The 25,623-nt window shown below is 45.5% G+C and overlaps 1 protein-coding gene across 10 annotated transcripts in view; it reads right to left on the reverse strand.

The window, feature by feature from the left end:
• The window catches only part of HECW1 (HECT, C2 and WW domain containing E3 ubiquitin protein ligase 1), a 785,299-nt gene that overhangs the window by 298,481 nt on the left and 461,195 nt on the right, over nucleotides 1-25,623 (reverse strand). For all 10 annotated transcript variants that reach the window (XM_063922467.1, XM_063922469.1, XM_063922471.1 and 7 more), the window contains one exon: nucleotides 11,244-11,338. In XM_063922467.1, the coding sequence (XP_063778537.1) occupies nucleotides 11,244-11,338 (95 nt within the window). The remainder of the gene's footprint in view (nucleotides 1-11,243; nucleotides 11,339-25,623) is intronic.

Below are 25,623 nucleotides of genomic sequence, written 5' to 3' on the forward strand. Positions count from 1 at the left end.
ATGGTGGAAGTTTCCTCTATTGACAGGTCACCTCCTACTTTGAGAAATGCCCACATCCACAACAAATCCTTACATTCCTTTCACCTCACATTAGACCTCTTGGATCCCTGGAGGTTACTGAATCTGACAGACAGAACTCAAATATACCTTTCTTTAGTTCATGGGTCACTTTCACGCACTGATAAAATTTTGATTTCTGATGAATTAATGACTGACGTGTGTCAGGTGAATATTCATGACATCATAGTGTCGGATCATGCTCCTGTCTCGATAGCCCTAAATTACCCACACATGTGGGTACATTTATTAAAAATAAAAAAACTAAGAAATCACATGTTCGTACACAAGTATTCACAGCCTTTGCTCAATACTTTGTTGATGCACCTTTGGCAGCAATTACAGCCTCAAGTCTTTTTGAATATGGTGCCACAAGCTTGGCACACCTATCTTTGGGCAATTTTGCCCATTCCTCTTTGCAGCACCTCTCAAGCTCCATCAGGTTGGATGGGAAGCGTCGGTGCACAGCCATTTTCAGATCTCTCCAGAGATGTTCAATCAGATTCAAGTCTCGGCTCTGGCTGGGCCACTCAAGGACATTCACAGAGTGTTCCTGAAGCCATTCCTTTGATATCTTGGCTGTGTGCTATGGGCCTAATTCAGACCTGATCGCTAGTAAGAGATTTTTGCACTGCTGCAATCAGATAGGCGCCACTTACAGGGGGAGGGTATTTTACCTGTGCAAGTGTGCGACCGCATGTGTAGCAGAGCTGTACAAACAGATTTTGTGCAGTCTCTGCGCAGCCCAGGACTTACTCAGCCACTGCGATCACATCCGGGACCGGAAATTGACGTCAGGAACCCTCCCTGCAAATGCATGGACACGCCTGCGTTTTTCCAGACACTCCCTGAAAACAACCACAATACAACTCCTATTAGCGCAAATTCATCATTGAATTATATGAATTAGATAAAAGATTTATAAATAAGATCAATCAAATAATTGGTACGATTGCGACAGACCCCAGAGACCTATCTGTACAGGTCTCAAATACAGAACAGACTAAACAAATATAAAGGGTCGCGCTAAAGAACCAATAAATATTCAATAATGCCGATGGTTCCAATTAATATACATTTATTTCATACATAATGAAACAATTTGTTAAAATATATTCATGAGTATATTTTAACAAATTGTTTTATTATGTATGAAATAAATGTATATTAATTGGAACCATCGGCATTATTGAATATTTAGTGGTTCTTTAGCGTGGCCCTTTATATTTGTTTACTCCCTGAAAACAGTCAGTTGACACCCACAAACGCCTTTTCCTGTCAATCTCCTTGTGATCGCCCGTGCGAATGGATCCATCGCACAAACCCATCGCTGAGCGGCTATCCGCTTTGTACCCGTGCGACGCGCCTGCGCATTGCGGTGCATATGCATGCGCAGTTTGGACCTGATCGCCCGCTGTGCGAAAACGCACAGCAGCGATCAGGTCTGAATTACCCCCTTAGGGTCGTTGTCCTGCTGAAAGATGAACCGTCGCCCCAGTCTGAGGTCAAGAGTACTCTGGAGCAGGATTTCCTCCGGGACATTGCTGCATTCATCTTTCCCTATATCCGGACTAGTCTCCCAGTTTCGGCCGCTGAAAAACATCCCCACAGCATGATGCTGCCACCACCATGCTTCACTGTAGGGATGGTGTTGGCTTGGTGATGAGCGGTGCCTAGTTTCCTCCAAACATGATGCCTGGAATTTACGCCAAAGAGTTCAATCTTTGTCACACCAGACCAGAGAATTTTGTTTCTCATGGTCTGAGAGTCCTTCAGGTGCATTTTGGCAAACTCCAGGCGGGCTGCCATGTGCTTTTTTGCATCAATAATTTTTTAGCAAGGTTTGTTCCATGTATACGGAAAAGTTAGGGTACAGAAAGAAAAAGAAGAGGGAATCGGGGGGTGGGGGTGAACAAGGAGTAATCTGATGTGATCACATATTGTACCGCAATATATGTAGAAACATAGGGGGTCATTCTTAGTGGATCGTTAGCTGCTTTCATTCGCTGCGCAGCGATCAGGCAGAAAATCGGCACTTCTGCGCATGCGGTGCAATGCGCACGCGTGTCGTACTATTACAACAAACAATGTAGTTTTACACAAGGTCTAGCGAAGCTTTGCAGTCGCACTGCTGGCCGCAGAGTGATTCACAGGAAGAGGGCGTTTCTGGGTGTCAACTGACCGTTTCCAGGGAGTGTTCGGAAAAACGCAGGTGTGCCAGGAAAAACGCAGGCATGGCTGGGCGAACGCAGGGCGTGTTCGTGACGTCAAAACAGGAACTGAATAGTCTGAAGTGATCGCAAGCGCTGAGTAGGTGTGAAGCTACTCTGAAACTGCACAAATTTATTTTGTAGCCGCTCTGCGATCCTTTCGTTCGCACTTCTGTTAAGCTAAAATACACTCCCAGTGGGAGGCGGCATAGCGTTTGCACGGCTGCTAAAAACTGCTAGCAAGTGAACAACTCGGAATGACCCCCATAACGGCTATCACATACACAAGAAACCATTTACATAACAATGTAGTTGACAGTAAAATCAGAGAGGATCAGTAAACCACATCTCAATTACCAATAGTAAATGAATCATCAATTTCAAACAAAGTATTGGCTCCTTCTCCGGTGTTTGAGTATTCATACCAGCTATACCATTTAACTAGAGGAGATTTTGCAGTATACGAATAGGGTAAACCTTGAGTCTCCATCACAAAGGCCTGGTGGGTTTTACAAATTATTTAAAATATTGATGGAGGAAGGTTTTTTTCCCCAGTTTTGGCCTATTGCGGCTCTAGTGGCTATTAAAATATGACCCAACACATAGCAATCAGCATGGGAGAGATCCTTAGGGAAAATATGGAAAAGAGCCAATGAAGGCGATTCTTGAAGAGTAACTTTAAGCACTTTAGAAGCGAAAGTAAAGACCTCGCTCAAGAGCTGACGTATCATAGGACATGTCCAAAATATATGAAAAATATCCCCAATCTCTGTGCAATTTCTCCAACAAAAGTTTGAATGGGTAGGCCAATTTTTGTGTAGTTTCGATGGTGTAAAATATAATCTATGAAGGAGCTTGAAATGCATTTCTTTATGATTACTGCATTTAGACATAGTGTGTGTATTAAGGTAAATGGACTCCCATTGTTGCTGTGTAAATATAAAGCTCAAATCAGCTTCCCAGTGTAATTGAGACGGAGTTTTGTCTTGTGACAGATTAACTGGAATTGTAGTGTACCAAAATCTAATGGAACCTCTTTTGTTACCCGCAGACATTTTCGATAAGATAGTAGGGGGAGGGAGCAGTAGTGGCTCTGAAGATTTTATTGAACCAGAAATCCAGTGTATTATTCGGTTATATGTAAATAGCTCAGCATTTAGCAGGTTAAATTGGTGTTGTAGTGCGGGGAAGGGGGTAATGGTAGATCCATCAACTAGATCGGCAATGGTAGTAAATACCATAGACCAGCCATTTAGAGACATTTAAATCGAGGATCAGTTTGGAAAGAGCTTTTAAGGACACTTTACGAGAAGGCAAAGAAAGCTTTTGAAGAGGTTACCACACTGTTCCATGCTTTGATAGAGTCAAAGATAGTACGTGGGAAATTTTGTGAAGGGGGTCTTTGTTGAATAGGGGTCCAGAGAAGGTCTAAATGCCATGTGCTTTATACGAAGGAGTGGCTTCCATCTGGCCACTCTACCATACAGGCCTAATTGGTGGATTGCTGCAGAGATGGTTGTCCTTCTGGAAGGTTCTCCTCTCTCCACAAAGGAATGCTGTAGCTCTGACAGAGTGACCATCGGGTTCTTGGTCACCTCCTTGACTAGGGCCCTTCTTCCTCGATCTCTCAGTTTACACAGCCGGCCAGCTCTAGGAAGAGTCCTGGTGGTTCCGAACTTCTTCCATTTACGGATGATGGATGCCACTGTGCTCATTAGGATCTTCACCTTTTTCTGCAAAGGGGACAGGACAACTGATCCGTATTAAGGAGAGGATGAATGGGGCCATGGATCGTGAGATTTTGGGCAAAAACCTCCTTCCCTCAGTAAGAGCATTGAAGATGGAACGTGGCTGGGTCTTCCAGCATGACAATGACCCCAAACACACCGCCCGGAAAAACTAAGGAGTGGCTCCGTAAGAAGCATTTCAAGGTCCTGGAGTGGCCTAACCAGTCTCCAGACCTCAACCCAATAGAAAATCTGTGGAGGGAGTTGAAAGTTCGTGTTGCCCGGCGACAGCCCCAAAATATGACAGATCTAGAAAGATCTGCATGGAAGAGTGGGCCAAAATACCTGCTACAGTGTGTGCAAACCTGGTCAAGAACTACAGGAAACGTTTGACCTCTGTAATTGCCAACCGAGGTTAGATTACAAAGTATTGTTAAACTTTTTGATTGTCCAAATATTTATTTTCCGCAAGAATATACAAATAAATTGTTTAAAAATCATACAATGTGATTTCCTAGTTTTCTTTCAGATTCTGTCTCTCACAGTTGAAGTGTACCTATGATGGAAATTACAGACCTCTCTCATCTTTTTAAGTGGGTCAACTTGCACAATCAGTGACTGTCCAAATACTTTTTTGCCCCAATGTATATAGACAGGTGTGTGCCTTTCCAAATCATGTCCAATCAACTGAATTTGACTCCAATTAAGCTGTTGGAACATCTCAAGAATGATCAGTACAAAGAAGATGGCAAAGGCTGTGAATACTCATGTACATGTGATTTCTTAGTTTTTTAAATTTTAATAAATTTGCAAAAATCACAAAAAAACTTTTTTCACGTTGTCATTATGGGGTATTATGGGGTATTGGTGTACAATTTTGAGGGAAAAATGAATTTATTACATTTTGAAATAAGGCTGCAACATAACAAAATGTGGAAAAAGTGAAGCGCTGTGAATACTTTCCGGATGCACTGTAGATGAGGAGGAGGCAGAGACTCGGCCAGGCCGGTGGAGTCAGCCTTACATTTACTGAGCTCATCAACACAGGGAGGACACGAGGTGGGCGTACTCTGAAGGATTTGTGCAGATGTCATTATGTAGCTAAAAGGTTTTGGGAACAACTCCCTGCAAGAAGGAGGTAACACAAGAGTGATCTCAAGAAAGAGTGCATCTGTAAGTATAATCTTGGACTCATAGGCAAATGCAGGGGGGTTTCTGATTGACTGGAAACCCCCCTCCCCAGCCCCACAACAGTAATAGTATAAAATGTATAGTAGAAAATGCAATTTGACTACAGCTGCACATTTTAAAGATCTACCCAATATCAAAAATAAAATATTTTGCATCATCTGTGGATCTTTTACAATGTGTCAGCCAGTAATAAAAAACAAAAACTGTGTATGAACTAGGAGATATGGAAAACATGCACTGTTTGTGGTGCCTATAGATCATATATAGGGTTAATAATTAATACTGTATAACATATGCTATCCAGTGCATAAGGAGACTAATGTGTACTTATATGTCCAGGGCAGTGTAAGGTTCTTCTGCCACTTACGGACTTGCTGAAATGCTTTGGAATGGAGCTTAAAGCTGAAATAAAAACATTCAGCTCAGGCAGGATGGCCCTATTGTTATTGGAATTATGACATTCACTGCACTACGTATGACGCATATTATAGCTGGTTAGTGGTTATTATGACCTCTTCATGGACCTACCACACTTGCTCTAAAATCAAGCTTTTGGAAACACCCCTCTAGAAATCCTGCATTTGCCACTGGGGCTCAACCATTTTATTATTAATATATATAACCAACACAGAATGCAGCACTGTGTACTGAGGGGATCATAATCAAGCAAATAAACGATGACAGGAAATCGAATTTACATGAATTTACAATCTAAGTGATAGGGGAAACAAGCGTTTCGTTAGACAGCGGAATAACAATTAGGAGTACACTATGATATATTATTACATTTTATATTATAAAATATTTTAACATAGAAGACTTTGGGGCTGATGTACAGTGAGAACTACACCAGTTTGCATAACGTAAATTGCATAAAATTCCCTCTGCCATTGCCCAGAAAAGCAGTTGCCCACTTATGCACCAATGTAGATTTATGTGCTTCTGACATGTACAGTATAACCATTTGCACCTGGAGAGATGCGACAGAGGAAGTCAAGTACACTTAGTTCCCACATGTAGAACGGAACACAGGTGTATGTATTGTATATACATCTATGAAAGGTGTATTATTTATAAGCAGGTTGTCAAAGACAACTGGTCAGGATCCCGGCTGTCAGAACATCAACGCTGGAATGCCTACACTATTCCTGTATCCCAAATAGGGTCACCATCCCGGCGCCAGTATCCCGACAGCTGGGATACAGAGCTACAAGCCACCAGGATGCAGGACATGTAAGCCGCAAGGGGGGTTAGTAGGTTTAGGCTGTGGGGGGAGTGTTATGGTTAGGATCTGCCCCGGGGGGATAGGCTTAGGCTGTTGGGGGTTTAGGTTTAGGCTGCGGGTAGGGGGGTTTAGGTTTAGGCACCACCGGGGAGGGTTAGGGATAGGCTGTGGGGAGGGCAGGTTATGGTTAAGGGGCAGGGGGAGGGCGGTAAGTATACTTACCTTCCCCTGTTGGGATTCAGATCATTGGGTTGCTGCGGTCAGTATTCTGACCGCTGGCATCCCAACTGCCGGTAAATCAATCCCAACCCGCAAATATACAATAATTATAATGGTGCCACACTAGTAATCCAACCAATATTGTGGTTGGCTAATTGTGAATGTACTCCTGAAGCTCAAAGGTGCATTCTTCATTGCATATGCATATATATAGTTTTTGTGTGCACATTTTAGTTACGTTATACATGAGGTAGAGCTTTGTATCTGATATAGTAGAGATAATATTTGTATTTGAAACCTAACAGTGAATTAGTGTTTTGCAAACAAAATAAGTGGTCAAGTAGTGGGTGTAAGTTTATACAATGCATGCCTAACATAAGCCTGCTGCATATTCTACTAATGTACTGTAGTTGCAAATTTGCATAAGCACTTATATTGCAACAGAAAATCAAATAAATCCTACAGAAGCTCTTGTCAATCTAACCAAAAGCCAAAGGTTTGAACATGGTAGCGCTTAAAGATGCATACACACTGTGCGATATGCAAATGACAGCCAATGCGCGTTCCCGGGGATCGTTAATGACCCCCTCTGTTGGCCGTACATGCAGCTCAATTTTGGCTATGTCGGGCAAAACTGCACGTTAGAGTTGGCGGCGAGCTGACATCACTGTGCGATATTGTTTGTGGTATTGCTTAGTGTGTATGCACTATGGGCCTAATTCAGATGTTTTCGCACAGCAGGTCTGAACTGCGCATGTGCCGACGCCGTATGCCAGACAGCCGACGGCTGTCTCCGCCCTGGATCGCCTCTGCCTGATTGACAGGCAGAGGCGGTCGCTGGGTGGGTGGAGGCAGTCGCTGGGCGGGAGGGGTGGGCCGGCAGCGTTTGGCCGCCGTTTAGGGGGCGCGGTCCGGGCAACGCAGGCGTGCCCAGACTGTTGGGGGAGCGGGCCGCGGCGGCTGCATGACGTCACACGCAGCCGCTGCGACCCTCACAGCGACGAGTAGCTCCTGCCAGCGTGCAGGAGCTGCGCTGGCAGGGAGCTACTCTTCCAGTACAAAAGCATCGCCGCTGTGCGATGCTTTTGTACTTGTGCGGCGGGGTAGGGCCTGAAATGCGGGGCGGACTAGCCCTGTGCTGGGCGTCCCCCCCGCATGTCTGTGTGACTGATCATATATGTGCTAAATTTAGCACATCTACGATCAGGTCTGAATTAGGCCCTATGTCAGGCGGCCCGGGAGGGAAGGGAACACACTGTGCGATACTGCTCATGGAGCGTACTGCACAGTGTGTACCCACCTTAACTAAGCCAAGAAACACACACAAGTACACAAAGAGTCAAACTGCATAACATGGAAGTCCTGTTTGGAGAAAGGGTGCTATATAAATAATATTTTCTCTAACGTCCTAGTGGATGCTGGGGACTCCGTCAGGACCATGGGGAATAGCGGGCTCCGCAGGAGACAGGGCACATCTAAAAAAGCTTTTAGGTCACATGGTGCGTACTGGCTCCTCCCCCTATGACCCTCCTCCAAGCCTCAGTTAGGTTTTTGTGCCCGTCCGAGAGGGTGCAATCTAGGTGGCTCTCTTAAAGAGCTGTTTAGAAAAGTTTTTTTTTAGGTTTCAATCTCAGTGATTCCTGCTGGCAACAGGATCACTGCATCGAGGGACTTAGGGGAGAGATTTCCAACTCACCTGCGTGCAGGATGGATTGGAGTCTTAGGCTACTGGACACTTAGCTCCAGAGGGAGTCGGAACACAGGTCAGCCTGGGGTTCGTCCCGGAGCCGCGCCGCCGATCCCCCTTACAGACGCTGAAGAGACGGCAGAACGGAGGTCCGGAAAACAGGCGGCAGAAGACTCCACAGTCTTCATGAAGGTAGCGCACAGCACTGCAGCTGTGCGCCATTGTTGTCACACGGCTCACTGACTCAGTCACGGAGGGTGCAGGGCGCTGCTGGGGGCGCCCTGGGCAGCAATATAATTACCTTTAGTGGCAAAAGAAATACATCACATATACCCATTAAGGCTATATGTATGTATTTTGACCCAGGCCAGTTTCTTAAAAACCGGGAGAAAAATCCCGCCGAAAAAGGGGCGGAGCTTATTCTCCTCAGCACTCAGCGCCATTTTCCTGCTCAGCTCCGCTGGTGAGGAAGGCTCCCAGGACTCTCCCCTGCACTGCACTACAGAAACAGGGTAACAAAGAGAAGGGGGGCATAAATTGGCGATATTTATATATTAAGAGCGCATATATAGTAAACAACACCTTCTAGGGTTGTTTATATACATTTATAGCGCTTTTGGTGTGTGCTGGCAAACTCTCCCTCTGTCTCCCCAAAGGGCTAAGGGGTCCTGTCTTCGATTAGAGCATTCCCTGTGTGGCTGCTGTGTGTCGGTACGGGTGTGTCGACATGTATGAGGACGATGTTGGTGTGGAGGCAGAGCAATTGCCGATGATGGTAATGTCACCCCCTAGGGAGTCGACACCGGAATGGATGGCTTTAGTTATGGAATTATGTGATAATGTCAGCACACTACAAAAGTCAGTTGACGAAATGAGACGCCCGGCAAACCAGTTAGTACCGGTTCAGGCGTCTCAGACACCGTCAGGGGCTGTAAAACGTCCTTTACCTCAGTCAGTCGACACGGGTACCGACACAGATGAATCTAGTGTCGACGGTGAAGAAACAAACGTATTTTCCAATAGGGCCACACGTTATATGATCACGGCAATGAAGGAGGCGTTACAGATCTCTGATACTGCTGGTACCTCAAAAAGGGGTATTATGTGGGGGGTGAAAAAACTACCTGTATTTTTCCCAGAATCAGAGGAATTGAATGATGTGTGTGATGAAGCGTGGGTTACCCCCGATAGAAAATTGCTAATTTCAAAGAAGTTGTTGGCATTATACCCTTTCCCACCAGAGGTTAGGGCGCGCTGGGAAACACCCCCTAAGGTGGATAAGGCGCTCACACGTTTATCAAAGCAAGTGGCGTTGCCGTCTCCTGATACGGCCGCCCTCAAGGATCCAGCAGATAGGAGGCTGGAAACTACACTGAAGAGTATATACACACATACTGGTGTTATACTGCGACCGGCAATAGCCTCAGCCTGGATGTGCAGTGCTGGGGTAGTGTGGTTGGATTCTCTGACTGAAAATATTGAGACCCTGGATAGGGACAGTATTTTATTGACTCTAGAGCAATTAAAGGATGCTTTTCTTTATATGCGAGATGCTCAGAGGGATGTTTGTACTCTAGCATCAAGAGTAAGCGCGATGTCCATATCTGCCAGAAGAAGTTTATGGACGCGACAGTGGTCAGGTGATGCGGATTCCAAGAGGCATATGGAAGTATTGCCATATAAAGGAGAGGAATTGTTTAGGGTCGGTCTTTCGGACCTGGTGACCACGGCAACTGCCGGCAAGTCCACCTTTTTACCTCAGACCCCTTCACAACAGAAAAAGACACCGTCTTTTCAGCCGCAGTCCTTTCGCTCCTATAAAAAGCGACCAAAAGGACAGTCTTATCTGCCGAGAGGCAGAGGAAAGGGTAAGAAAGGGCAGCATGCAGCCCCTGCCCAGGAACAGAAGCCCGCCCCGGCTTCTACAAAGCCATCAGCATGACGCTGGGGCTTTACAAGCGGACCCAGGAACGGTGGGGGTCGACTCAAGATTTTCAGCAATCAATGGGCTCACTCACAAGTGGACCCGTGGGTCCTGCAGATAATATCTCAGGGTTACATGCTGGAGTTCGAAAGGTTTCCCCCTCGCCGGTTCCTAAAGTCTGCTTTACCAACGTCTCCCTCAGAAAGGACGTCGGTTTTGGAAGCCATTCACAAGCTGTATTCTCAGCAGGTGATAGTCAAGGTACCCCTCCTACAACAGGGAAAGGGGTATTATTCCACTCTATTTGTGGTACCGAAACCGGACGGTTCGGTAAGGCCTATTCTAAATCTGAAATCCTTGAACCTGTACATACAGAAATTCAAGTTCAAGATGGAGTCACTCAGGGCAGTGATAGCGAATCTGGAAGAAGGAGACTTCATGGTGTCCTTGGACATAAAAGATGCTTATCTACATGTCCCGATTTACCCCTCACACCAAGGGTATCTCAGGTTCGTGATACAAGACTGTCATTATCAGTTTCAAACGCTGCCGTTTCGTTTGTCCACGGCCCCTCGGGTCTTTACCAAGGTAATGACCGAAATGATGGTTCTTCTACGAAGAAAAGGCGTATTAATTATCCCTTACTTGGACGATCTCCTGATGTGTGTTGTGTGTGATGTGTGATGTGTGTGTGTGATGTGTGATGTGTGTGATCCTGGGTGTGGTGTGTTCAATCTGCAATCTAATTTGCAGTGTAAAAATAAAGCAGCCAGTATTTACCCTGCACAGAAACAAAATAACCCACCCAAGTCTAACTCTCTCTGCAAATGTTATATCTGCCCCCCTGCAGTGCACATGGTTTTGCCTAACTGCTAAAAAATGTCCTGCTACGATCAACTTGGAATTACCCCCAATGTCCTTGAATTAAAACTGGGACAAAATTACAAACGGCCACATAAATCCAACACATCAACCAGAATAGTATGGAAGAAATGTAACTTACGGGGGCAGATGGATTTTTCACAGTGATGCTGGGAGTTGTAGCGCGCAGAGCTCCGCTCACACCGTGGTAATACTTAAAACAGATCTTTGTTTCAGCTGAAAAAAATAAAAATAAGAATTCATTGAGCCACTGAATTAGGGTTTCATTGGAGTAAAAAGCACTAATAATAATGATCATACATTGGTAATAAATGTACGGATGTTTGATTAAGTAGTCTTCTGTAAAGTGAAATACACTGCTCAAAAAAATAAAGGGAACACTAAAATAACACATCCTAGATCTGAATGAATGAAATATTCTTATTAAATACTTTGTTCTTTACATAGTTGAATGTGCTGACAACAAAATCACACAAAAATTATCAATGTAAATCAAATTAATTAACCCATGGAGGTCTGGATTTGGAGTCACCCTCAAAATGAAAGTGGAAAAACACACTACAGGCTGATCCAACTTTGATGTAATGTCCTTAAAACAAGTCAAAATGAGGCTCAGGAGTGTGTGTGGCCTCCACGTGCCTGTATCACCTCCCTACAATGCCTGGGCATGCTCCTGATGAGGTGGCTGATGGTCTCCTGAGGGATCTCCTCCCAGACCCGGACTAAAGCATCCGCCAACTCCTGGACAGTCTGTGGTGCAACGTGGCGTTAGTGGATGGAGCGAGACATGATGTCCCAGATGTGCTCAATTGGATTCAGGTCTGGGGAACGGGCGGGCCAGTCCATAGCATCAATGCCTTCATCTTGCAGGAACTGCTGACACACTCCAGCCACATGAGGTCTAGCATTGTCTTTCATTAGGAGGAACCCAGGGCCAACCGCACCAGCATATGGTCTCACAAGGGGACTGAGGATCTCATCTCGGTACCTAATGGCAGTCAGGCTACCTCTGGCGAGCACATGGAGGGCTGTGCGGCCCCCCAAAGAAATGCCACCCCACACCATTACTGACCCACTGCCAAACCGGTCATGCTGGAGGATGTTGCAGGCAGCAGAACATTCTCCTTGGCGTCTCCAGACTCTGTCACGTCTGTCACATGTGCTCAGTGAGAACCTGCTTTCATCTGTGAAGAGCACAGGGTGCCAGTGGTGAATTTGCCAATCTTGGTGTTCTCTGGCAAATGCCAAACGTCCTGCACGGTGTTAGGCTGTAAGCACAACCCCCACCTGTGGACGTCCGGCCCTCATACCACCCTCATGGAGTCTGTTTCTGATCGTTTGAGTAGACACATGTACATTTGTGGCTTTCTGGAGGTCATTTTGCAGGGCTCTGGCAGTGCTCCTCCTGTTCCTCCTTGCGCAAAGGTGGAGGTAGCGGTTCTGCTGCTGGGTTGTTGCCCTCCTACGGCCTCCTCCATGTCTCCTGATGTACTGGCCTGTCTCCTGGTAGCGCCTCCATACTCTGGACACTACGCTGACAGACACAGCAAATCTTCTTGCCACAGCTTGCATTGATGTGCCATCCTGGATGAGCTGCACTACCTGAGCCACTTGTGTGGGTTGTAGGGAGGTCATACAGGCACGTGGAGGCCACACACACTACTGAGCCTCATTTTGACTTGTTTTAAGGACATTACATCAAAGTTGGATCAGCCTGTAGTGTGTTTTTCCACTTTCATTTTGAGGGTGACTCCAAATCCAGACCTCCATGGGTTAATAATTTTGATTTACATTGATAATTTTTGTGTGATTTTGTTGTCAGCACATTCAACTATGTAAAGAACAAAGTATTTAATAAGAATATTTCATTCATTCAGATCTAGGATATGTTATTTAAGTGTTTTCTTTATTTTTTTGGGCAGTGTATATGTTAATATATCTAGCATATAAATGTATATTTACATTATGTGTAGAATTGGCCAGAAAGGGAAGACTTCGTTAGACAGGCATTGCAATATGTGCAACCAACATGCAATGTTTTTAATACAGAGCATTGCTTAAAGAGTACAAATTCTAATAGCTTGAATGGTATTAATAATGTCTCATGTGAGTGTAAAGGATAACTGTACAATGTACTTTTGAATTATATACATATATAGTTGTATACAATTGCCCCTATATTTATGTAGTCATCATCATCATCGTCATCATCGTCATGCAGTTGCTGATATGCTAGGTGCATAATTGACACACAGTTTTTGGATCCCTTTGGCTTCTTTCTCTCTCTGTTACTGCAGCACAACCCTCTCACATCGGGGAAATGTCCACTGCCATCGCCCCCTAATGAAAAGTATAAATCTGGCCCTGCTGGCATTGCTGCTTGGGGACGATTCTGCTCATCTCCAGATTCTGCCACCAGCAGCAGCTTTCCCAGCAGCAGTAAAGCTACTTGGAGAGTGGGGGATGGTGACAGAAGCTGGAGACAAGCAGAATAAGTCCCCACGCTGTTTGAGAGGAGGCTCCGAAATCTGCCCCCACTGCAGGTGTGCAGGTAGGACCTGCGCTGCTGCCGTCTAATGGACATGCGAGGTAAGGAGACACAAACACAGCAGGCACAGCTAGGGGGCTGTGATGACAGGCTATAGTGCTATGGGTATGCGGTCAGGATGCCGCAGGCCGGAATCCCGGCGGTCAAAATACTGACGCCGGAATCCCGACCGCCACAATCCCGACATATTCTCCCTCCGTGGGTGTCCACGACACCCATAGAGGGAGAATATAATAGTGTGCCGAGCGTAGCAAGGCACCGTGCCCGCTGCGTGGCGAACGAAGCGAGCCCGCAAGGGGCTGCGTTCCGCTTGCCACCCCTTTCGGGATTGTGTGGTCGGGATTCCGGCGTCGGTATTTCGACTGCCGGGATTACGGCCGGCGGCATTTAGTACTGATCCCGTGCTATGGATTGTTTGAGGAAAGGGGCCCCCAAATCGGTGTCTTGCTTAGGGCCTCATGAGGTCTAAAACTGTGTCTGGTGCTGTACCAGAGTGGCAGTGAGCCCCATGCCGGGTCTTCCTCTTGAACCTGTGACATGATGACATCACACCTAGGGGGCAGGGTTATTGGTAAGTAGATCAGCTCCCCTGGGCCCTGGCAACAGCACTTCTCGCAACATCCCTAGTTATGGCCCTGGGTATACAAATTATTACTAAAAGCACTTACATACAACCTCCAGGAGCATTGGCACAACATTTCTCGCCTTTGTCTTCATGAGAATGCCCCTTTACTACTCTGTTATGCCTCTTCAGTTCTAAGTGTAGATTCAATGGAAATGCAAATGACTCTACATTGCACATACTTATGTAAACCAGAGGCGTCTTAAGAGAGTAGGGGACCCACGTGCAGCCTCAATTGTGGGCCCCCTCCTCTCCGGCAGGAAGTACACTCTGGCAAAATGCCAAAGTCTACTGCGCATCTCCAGTGTGCATAGGCAAATAACTCGGAAATGGCCACGGCGGCCAAAAGTGATTTGTGTCCGAACTGCAGGGATGCCGCGGACTCCGGAGGGATAAGTATAATATATGGGTGCAGGGTGTGTGCCCCCCTAGACCCAGGGGCCCGTGTGCCCCGCACACACTGCAATGAGTTGAAAAATGCTGCTAGTGGACAAAATCCATGGCTATGCAGAGGCAAAGACTTTTCACTTAGATTAGAGAGAGGGAGGAGGTAAAGGGCTAAGTAGGGGGAGATCACACAGTGCAGGCATTCAATACAGCTTGCTATCCCTGAAGAGAAGCAGGTCATTGCAAAGCACAAACCCTCACCACCACAGCCAAAGGCAGGTTGAATCTTTTCTAGCTCTATTCTACCCACCACAACAACTGTGCTACCTACATAATGAAAGACAGGATAGGCTCACTGCCTGTTGTTCCCATAAATCATTCAGGTATTCAGTGCTTTAGTTATTTGTACATTGTCAGGCAGACCTATATAATGTCTAACAGACACTGGAGCCTCTAACTCTATCCCGAAATCTTCTGGCTGCTCCTCTACATTGTAGCAATGGATGTTAATAAGCAACCACAACCTCACCCAGTCAGATAGCAAGTATTAGTTGGTCCTACTGTAAATCAAATAAAAATGCTTTCCTTCTTAGTCCTATAACTCCATTAACCTCTTAGTGAACGATGTACAATGTAAGCGAGGTACACAATTTATTGTTCTCCTCATGGAGTGTATTCTTGGCATACTCTGAAAATTTGCTGAAGGTTCTTGCCGAAAACTGACATGCAAGATGCTGATTCCTTAACACGGTGCAATCAGGAGTTAAAGGTTATGTAAGAAGACATCCTGATTCACAAGCCCCTCATTTTTGGTCTCTGTATAGTTGCACAGTAGTTACTAGTGCTGAGACCATGGGTTTCATTTTGCTCAGGTTACACTTCTGTGGCGCATGTTTGTTCTCGTCATACTTGCATGGGTTTCCTCCAAGTGCTCCAGTTTCCTCCCACAGTACAAAACATGCAGGTAAACAACTCATAGACTGTATGTTTATATTTTTATCAAAATATGACCAAATCCCTTCTGTTTTATTTGCTATATACACACCAACTTGCAGTATATTATTATTAGTGCCAATAGCAAATGTCTGTTTTGTATACATATATGGCATTAATATTTCCACGCAGCTGGTACCATGTACAATCTGGGTAAATCCCAGCGCGGGCATATTTGTTGCCTAGTGTAGTGTTATCATGGCAGCTTACAATTAAGGCTATAAAATGCGTAGTTGGGTGTGTCTCACAAGCCAGCCCTGTATAGCTGTTCCCCTCTGCAGTTTGGAGGTGAGTTCATTTAACTGCAATATAATGATGTGCTGATCATAGGGATGTAGTTATGTGATCGGTGGCCAGGAGACCGCCGGTCACAGCACCTACCCCTACATCCCGCCCCCTGAGAATCCCGACAGTCGGCATGCTGATTAGCAGGGACTATTTCCACAACACCCATAGAGTGGGAATAGAACCTGCGGTCGCCACCGAGCCCGCAGCATGGCGAGCACAGCAAGCCCGAAAGGGGCTTGTTGCGCTCCCCCCCGACGGCATTACGCTGACAGGACACCTCTGGAGGTATGCTGAACGCCGGTCTCCTGACCACCGGTCACGCATACCCAACCCCTGATCATATATGCTAGGTTAGGAAATTGCAGAATATTGGGGTCCCTTCACGATGGGCTGCAAGGTTAAATGTTTGATCAAAATAAGACCAAATCACCTCTGTTTTATTTGCCACATACACATAGATTTCATAGATTTGCAGTATATTATTGTTGGAGCAAATGTTTTTCTGTTTTGCATACATATATGGCATTAATACTGCCAGGCAGCTGATACCATGTACATTATGGGTAAACCTGACTGCAGGTATATTTGTTTTCTCTTATACGATACAGAATGCAGGCTATAATGGGGCCCATACATCAGGTAACTATCAGTACAATTCTATGTTCTGACGATGACTGGATGGGGTCATCGACAAAGTGTAACACGTTGGAAATTCCTGATTCGCTGATTCAGCCCCAAAAATTATCATAATCGGAAGTCTGGGATTTTTTAACATGCAGGACTTTGCCAATCCGCCAGCAAATAGCAGATTGGCATCGGGGGAACAGGATCATAGATGTATGGCCTGCATAAGCTCCACCTGAGTGGAGTCTGATGTGAAGAATTAAACATTTGCTGGAAATACTGCATAATATAATGATAAAGAGATATAGGGGGTCGTTCCGAGTTGATCGCACGTAGCAACTTTTTGCTGCTCGTGCGATCAACTAGACGCCGCCAATTGGGTAGTGTATTTTAGCATAGCAAGGCTACAATCGCTTGTGCAGCCCTGCTATGCTAAAAATTTTTTGTGTAAAACAAGACTAGCCCTGCAGTTACTTACCCTGTGCGATGGATCCAGCGATGAAGGTCCCGGAATTGACGTCAGACATCTGCCCTCCAAACGCCTGGACACGCCTACGTTCACTACTCCACTCCCAGAAAACGCCCCGGAACGTCTTCCGCCTGTCACTCTTCTTGCGATCGCTTTCTTCGTTATTCTTGTAGTTACCCAGAAACGGGTGTCGCTGAGCAAAGACACGCGTGCGCATTGAGGCTGGTGCACATGCGCAGAACCGACCCATTCACACTGCTGTGAAGAACCAAATCGTGTGAACGAGTCGGAATGACCCCCATAAATAATGAGGTACTGTAGGATAAATTCTCACAGCTATTACTGTAAAGATTTCCTAATCAAACCCCTTGCCATGTGTGCCACAATATACCTACTGAAACAGTCACATATTTCTTATTTAGCTGCTGTACCCAGCTCAGCTTGTGCGCCCTTTTATCCACAGCACTGTCACGGCCATGTAAAGATTTTCTCCTACGCATTGTGAAATCTCGCCAAAAAACAAACAGTCCATTGACGACCAATCATAATGCCTGCCTGAAAAAAAATTACCTACACAATAGTGAAAACCGCATCACTATCGGTTTATCGCGATCAAACAAACAGGCATTCTCATTTATAAGGTGTATATATGTATATTGTCCCTATGAGAAGCACAGGTTGAGTATCGCTCATCCGAAATCCAAAAGAAGCATTTTGGATTTAAGATTTTTTCAGATTTGGAATATCTGCATACCATATTGAGATATTTTCTTATGACTGTTACCCGTAAGTGTATCTGCATACCTTTTTGACATTTTCAACAATACAGTATCTCTACTCCACAGACCAAGGAATTAGCAAAAAAACACAGTGAGTGATTACTTTTGTGGGCGTGCTTCCATGGGAAAATCTGGGCATGCGTGAAAGAGATATACTCTATTGCAGTGGTTTCCAAACTTTTTTGAATTACGGCGCCCTAGAATATCAGAATTTTTTTCACGGCACCCCTAGGCCAAAAATTCTTATTGAGAAATTTACAAAGAAATATTACATTAAGTAGATTGCGTTTATATGTCATCCTTAGGGTAAGTTGTGTGGTGAGGGACAAGATTTGCTTCTGTTTGGCCACATATTTTATGACTGACAGCCACCAGCACTGGTTTGCACCCCAGGGAGCCGCAGCACACAGTTTGGGAACCTCTGCTCTATTGTATCACAGCTGAAGTGGTCTGTTTTGCCTTGGGAGCGCCATCTGCTGGGCGCCTGCACTATAATCATGACCTGTCACATGAGGCTATGCTGGCACCAGTATCGCAGCTGGGGTTTCTTTTCCTGACTATTTATTTTGCTAAAAGGTGTTTATATACTACAGTGCGCTGAGAATTGTTTTATATCACTGACAGAATAAGTTAAGATAGCAGCTCTGAGGGTATCCGAACTCCAGGTCGACAACAAAAAGGTCGACACACCTTAGGTTGGCGCCAATTGGTCAACACACCTTAGGTTGACATGGACAAAAGGTCGACAGGAACAAGGTCGACATGAGTTTTTCACAATTTTTTTCTTTTTTGGAACCTTTTCATACTTAACGATCCACGTGGACTACGATTGGAACGGTAATCTGTGCCGAGTAGAGCGAAGGCACCATGCCCGAAGCATGGCGAGCCAAGCCAGCCATGCGAGGGGACGCGGTGCACTAATTGGGGTTCCCGGTCACTCTACGAAGAAAACGACAAAAAAAAAAACATAAAAAACTCATGTCGACCTTTTCCATGTCGACCTTGTTCCTGTCGACCTTTTGTCCAAGTCGACCTTTTGTCCATGTCGACATAAGGTGTGTCGCCCAATTGGCGTCGACCTAAGGTGTGTCGACCCTTTTGTTGTGGACCTGGAGTCCCAGACCCGCTCTGAGTTGGGGCACAAATTGCCTTTTTTCTGGAGGTGGAATGACAGTGCATTGCAATTCATGCCTCTAAACTCCACCAATACTGCCATATTACTCTGAAAACATATGTGCTTCATCTGCATAAATCAAGATTCAGAAACTGTGTTTGAATTGTGAAGCAGCCATTTAGGCAAGTGTAAATGACCTTCACTGTGTTAATGTGACAGATGCACTCTAATTCTACGTGATTACACTAGGTACGCTGAAATGAAGATGAGCAAAACTGTTACGCTAACAGTTATATTGTTGATGAATCTACCCAAGGTCATAAACTTCCGATCTCCTGTTTCACTGGTTCTCAGTCCAATTCCCAGTAGCTGTATTATAGACGGCACAAGCGCAGCTCTTAGTTTCTGCTCTTGTGGTGTGCAGAGAGGTAATGGATCCAGAGGAGTCTGCTGTGTTCCCAGATGAACAGTGCTGGATACATTGGCCAAGATTTTGTCAAATTCTGTAAACTCGCTGTCACTTCTCAGCAGCTATCAAAGGTCCAAGTGGACAGTTGCCAGTATCAGCTTTTGTGCACAAATTAAGGATGATACTATTATTACAACAACAACAACAACAACAACAACAACAACAACAGTATCTAATTAGGGAATGAAGCTAAATATTCAAATACAATGATTAATTTGTTGACAATAGTAAATAGCATGTATAGCCTCATCAATATTCCAAGTGGGATCATATGATGCCACTTAGTATAATTATGCAGCAGCCAAATAGCTTAAAGGTGCCACTATAGTCCTAATTCAGAGTCAAGGGCAATTTTGCTGCATTAGCATCTTGATAATAGGTTTAAAATGTGAGAAAGTAAATACATAAATATAGAGATGAGCGGGTTCGGTTCGTCGAGATCCGAACCCCCCCGAACTTCACGTGGTTTACACGGGTCCGAGGCAGCCTTGGTTCTTCCTGCCTTACACACAAAAACCGAACGGGGGAAAACGTCATCATCCCGCTGTCGGATTCTCGCGAGATTCGGATTACATATAAAGAGCCGCGCATCGCCGCTATTTTCACTCGTGCATTGTCGAGACAGAGAGAGGACGTGGCTACGTTCTCTGCCCGAATAGCCCAATATCAGCAAATCTCAGCTCAATATCTGTGCTCAGTATCAGTGCTGCATTGTGGAGACCAGTATATGGTATTACAGTACAGTAGTCCATTGCTGTACTCGCTGCCCAGTGTCACTCAGTTCTATTATCATGAACAGTGCAGTGTATCTGTGCTCATTATATTATCATTGCTGCATTGTGGTGACCACTGACCAGTATATAGTAGTACAGTACAGTAGTACAATGCTGTATTTTGCTGTCTAGTGTCAGGTCTATTATCCTGAATAGTGCTCAGTATCTGTGCTCATTATTATCAGTGCTGCATTGTGGTGACCACTGACCAGTATATAGTAGTACAGTACAGTAGTCCATTGCTGTATTTTGCTGCATAGTGTCAGTTCTATTATCCTGAATAGTGCTCAGTATCTGTGCTCATTATTATCAGTGCTGCATTGTGGTGACCACAGACCAGTATATAGTAGTATAGTACAGTAGTCCATTGCTGTATTTTGCTGCCTAGTGTCAGTTCTATTATCCTGAATAGTGCTCAGTATCTGTACTCATTATTATCAGTGCTGCATTGTGGTGACCACTGACCAGTATATAGTAGTATAGTACAGTAGTCCATTGCTGTATTTTGCTGCCTAGTGTCAGTTCTATTATCCTGAATAGTGCTCAGTATCTGTACTCATTATTATCAGTGCTGCATTGTGGTGACCACTGACCAGTATATAGTAGTACAGTACAGTAGTCCAGTGCTGTATTTTGCTGCCTAGTGTCAGTTTTATTATCCTGAATAGTGCTCAGTATCTGTGCTCATTATTATCAGTGCTGCATTGTGACCACTGATCAGTATATAGTAGTACAGTACAGTAGTCCAGTGCTGTATTTTGCTGCCCAGTGTCAGTTCTATTATCCTGAATAGTGCTCAGTATCTGTGCTCATTATTATCAGTGCTGCATTGTGGTGACCACTGACCAGTTTATAGTAGTACAGTACAGTAGTCCATTGCTGTATTTTGCTGCTAGTGTCAGTTCTATTATCCTGAATAGTGCTCAGTATCTGTGCTCATTATTATCAGTGCTGCATTGTGGTGACTAAAAGTCCAGTGTCTTGTGCTGAATCTTGCTGCTGTAGGGTGCTGTGGTAGTATCCTGTCACTGTGCATAGGTCATCATCATTCCAGTCACAGTGGTATCTGGTATCTATCTAGTGGTATCTAATTCCAGACATTACTGGCGTCTAATTCCAGATATATTACTGGCATATAATTCCACACATTAAAAAATGGAGAACAAAAATGTGGAGGGTAAAATAGGGAAAGATCAAGATCCACTTCCACCTAGTGCTGAAGCTGCTGCCACTAGTCATGGCAGAGACGATAAAATGCCATCAACGCTGTCTGCCAAGGCCGATGCCCAATGTCATAGTAGAGAGCATGTAAAATCCAAAAAACAAAAGTTCAGTAAAATGACCCGAAAATCTAAATTAAAAGCGTCTGAGGAGAAGCGTAAACTTGCCAATATGCCATCTTTTACGACACGGAGTGGCAAGGAACGGCTGAGGCCCTGGCCTATGTTCATGGCTAGTGGTTTAGCTTCACATGAGGATGGAAGCACTCATCCTCCCGCTAGAAAAATGAAAAGAGTTAAGCTGGCAAAAGCACAGCAAAGAACTGTGCGTTCTTCTAAATCACAAATCCCCAAGGAGAGTCCAATTGTGTCGATTGCGATGCCTGACCTTCCCAACACTGGACGGGAAGATGTGGCTCCTTCCACCATTTGCACGCCCCCTGCAAGTGCTGGAAGGAGCACCCACAGTACAGTTCCTGATATTCAAATTGAAGATGTCACTGTTGAAGTACACCAGGATGAGGATATGGGTGTTGCTGGTGCTGAGGAGGAAATTGACAAGGAGGATTCTGATGGAGAGGTGGTTTGTTTAAGTCAGGCACCCGGGAAGACACCTGTTGTCCGTGGGATGAATAAGGCCATTGACATGCCTGGTCAAAATACCAAAAACAAAATCACCTCTTCGGTGTGGAATTATTTCAACAGAAATGCGGACAACCGGTGTCAAGCCGTGTGTTGCCTTTGTCAAGCTGTAATAAGTAGGGGTAAGGACCTTAACCACCTAGGAACATCCTCCCTTATACGTCACCTGGAGCGCATTCATCAGAAGTCATTGACAAGTTCAAAAACTTTGGGTGACAGCGGAAGCAGACCACTGACAGTGACAACTAAATCCCTTCTTCCTCTTGTACCCAAGCTCCTGCAAACCACACCACCAACTCCCTCAGTGTCAATTTCCTCCTTAGACAGGAACGCCAATAGTCCTGCAGGCCATGTCACTGGCAAGTCTGACTAGTCCTCTCCTAACTGGGATTCCTCCGATGGATCCTTGAGTGTAACGCCTACTGCTGCTGGCGCTGCTGTTGTTGCTGCTGGGAGTCGATCGTCATCCCAGAGGGGAAGTCGGAAGACCACTTGTACTACTTCCAGTAAGCAATTGACTGTCCAACAGTCCTTTGCGAGGAAGATGAAATACCACAGCAGTCATCCTGTTGCAAAACGGATAACTCAGGACTTGACAACTGTGTTGGTGTTAGACGTGCGTCCGGTATCCGCCGTTAGTTCACAGGGACTTAGAGAATTTCTTGAGGTAGTGTGTCCCCGGTACCAAATACCATCTAGGTTCCACTTCTCTAGGCAGGCGATACCGAGAATGTACACAGACGTCAGAAAAAGAGTCACCAGTGTCCTAAAAAATGCAGTTGTACCCAATGTCCACTTAACCACAGACATGTGGACTAGTGGACAAGTGGATCAGGGCAGACTAAGGACTATATGACTGTGACAGCCCACTGGGTAGATGTATTGCCTCCCGCAGCAAAAACAGCGGCGGCACCAGTAGCAGCATCTCGCAAATGCCAACTCGTTCCTAGGCAGGCTACGCTTTGTATCACCGCTTTCCATAAGAGGCACACAGCTGACAACCTCTTACGGAAACTGAGGAACATCATCGCAGATTGGCTTACCCCAATTGGACTCTCCTGGGGATTTGTGACATCGGACAACGCCACCAATATTGTGCGTGAATTACATGTGGGACAATTCCAGCACGTCCCATGTTTTGCACATACAATGAATTTGGTGGCGCAGAATTTTGTAAAAAATTACAGGGGCGTGCAAGAGATGCTGTCGGTGGCCCGAAGAATTGCGGGCCACTTTCGGCATTCAGCCACCGCGTGCCGAAGAGTCGAGCACCAACAAACACTCCGGAACATGCCCCGCCATCAGCTGAAGCAATAGGTGGTAACGAGGTGGAATTAAACCCTCTATATGCTTCAGAGGATGGAGGCACAGAAAAAGGCCATTCAAGCCTATACATCTGCCTACGATATAGGCAAAGGAGGGGGAATACACCTGACTCAAGCACAGTGGAGAATGATTTCAAAGTTGTGCAAGGTTCTGCAACCCTTTGAACTTGCCACATGTGAAGTCAGTTCAGACTGCCAGTCTGTGTCAGGTCATTCCCCTCATCAGGCTTTTGCAGAAGCAGCTGGAGAGATTGAAGGAGGAGCTAAAATGGAGCGATTCCGCTAGGCATGTGAGACTTGTGGATGGAGCCCTTCATTCGCTTAACCAGGATTCACGGGTTGTCAATCTGTTGAAATCAGAGCACTACATTTTGGCCACCGTGCTCGATCCTAGGTTTAAAGCCTACGTTGTATCTCTCGTACCGGCAGACACAAGTCTGCAGATGTTCAAAGACCTGCTGGTGAGACACTTATCAAGTCAAGCAGAACGTGACCCGCCAACAGCTCTTCCTTCATTTTCTACTGCCACTGGAGCTGCCAGGAAAAGGATCAAATTTCCAAAACCACCCGCTGGCGGTGATGCAGGGCAGTCAGGAGCGATAGCTGACATCTGGTCCGGACTTAAGGACCTGCCAACGATTACTGACATGTCGTCTACTGTCACTGCATATGAATCTGTCACCATTGAAAGAATGGTGAAGAATTATATGAGTGACAGCATCCTTCACATTCTCCCGCAACTGGGGGTGCGAGGAAAAGGCTCAGAATTCCGAGCCCACCCGCTGGCGGTGATGCAGGGCAGTCTGGAGCGACTGCTGATGCTGACATCTGGTCCGGACTGAAGGACCTGCCAACGATTACGGACATGTCGTCTGCTGTCACTGCATATGATTCTCTCCCCATTGAAAGAATGGTGGAGGATTATATGAGTGACCGCATCCAAGTAGGCATGTCAGACAGTCCGTACGTATACTGGCAGGAAAAAGAGGCAATTTGGAGGTCCTTGCACAAACTGGCTTTATTTTACCTAAGTTGCCCCCCCCTCCAGTGTGTACTCCGAAAGAGTGTTTAGTGCAGCCGGTCACCTTGTCAGCGATCGGCGTACGAGGTTACTTCCACAAAATGTGGAGAAGATGATGTTCATCAAAAGGAATTATAATCAATTCCTCCGTGGAGACATTTACCAGCAATTGCCTCCAGAAAGTACACAAGGACCTGAGATGGTGGATTCCAGTGGTGACGAATTAATACTCTGTGAGGAGGGGGATGTACACAGTGAAAGGGGTGAGGAATCGGACGATGAGGAGGAGGTGGACATCTTGCCTCTGTTGAGCCAGTTTGTGCAAGGAGAGATTGATTGTATCTTTTTCGGTGGGGGCCCAAACTAACCAGTCATTTCAGCCACAGTCGTGTGGCAGACCCTGTCGCTGAAATGATGGGTTTGTTAAAGTGTGCATGTCCTGTTTATACAACATAAGGGTGGGTGGGAGGGCCCGGGTGGGTGGGAGGGCCCAAGGACAATTCCATCTTGCACCTCCTTTTTTAAAATGTATCTTTGCATCATGTGATGTTTGGGGCCAATTTTTTTAAGTGCCATCCTGTCTGACACTGCAGTGCCACTCCTAGGTGGGCCAGGTGTTTGTGTTGTTGTGGCCACTTGGGTCGCTTAGCTTAGTCATCCAGCGACCTCGGTGCAAATTTTAGGACTAAAAATAATATTGTGAGTTGTGCGGTGTTCAGAATAGACTGGAAATGAGTGGAAATTATGGTTATTGAGGTTAATAATACTATGGGACCAAAATTACCCCCAAATTCTATGATTTAATGTTTTTGAGGGTTTTTTGAAAAAAGAACACCAGAATCCAAAACACACCCGAATCCGACAAAAAATTTTAAGGGAGGTTTTGCCAAAACGCATCCGAATCCAAAACACGGCTGTGGAACCAAATCCAAAACCAAAACACAAAACCCGAAAAATGTCCGGTGCACATCTCTACATAAATAGAATAAAAAGCAATGCATAGCCCCTATCCCAAAAACTAAAACAAGCCATAGGTTTATACATAAATACCTACTTTTTCACGCTAACGTTAGGTGGATATGGTAAGGTATGTCCAAGAGGGATGTGCAGAGAGCCCTATGGTGTAATAATGTAAATTGTAGAATAAGGCAGTGGTGAATCATGCCATCTTGGACCCTCCTCAGCCACTTTACTGGTGGCGGGAGGGGGGTTAATAATGACCTAGCT

Source organism: Pseudophryne corroboree, chromosome 5 (genome assembly GCF_028390025.1).
Source record: "Pseudophryne corroboree isolate aPseCor3 chromosome 5, aPseCor3.hap2, whole genome shotgun sequence".
Taxonomy (NCBI): Eukaryota; Metazoa; Chordata; class Amphibia; order Anura; family Myobatrachidae; genus Pseudophryne; species Pseudophryne corroboree.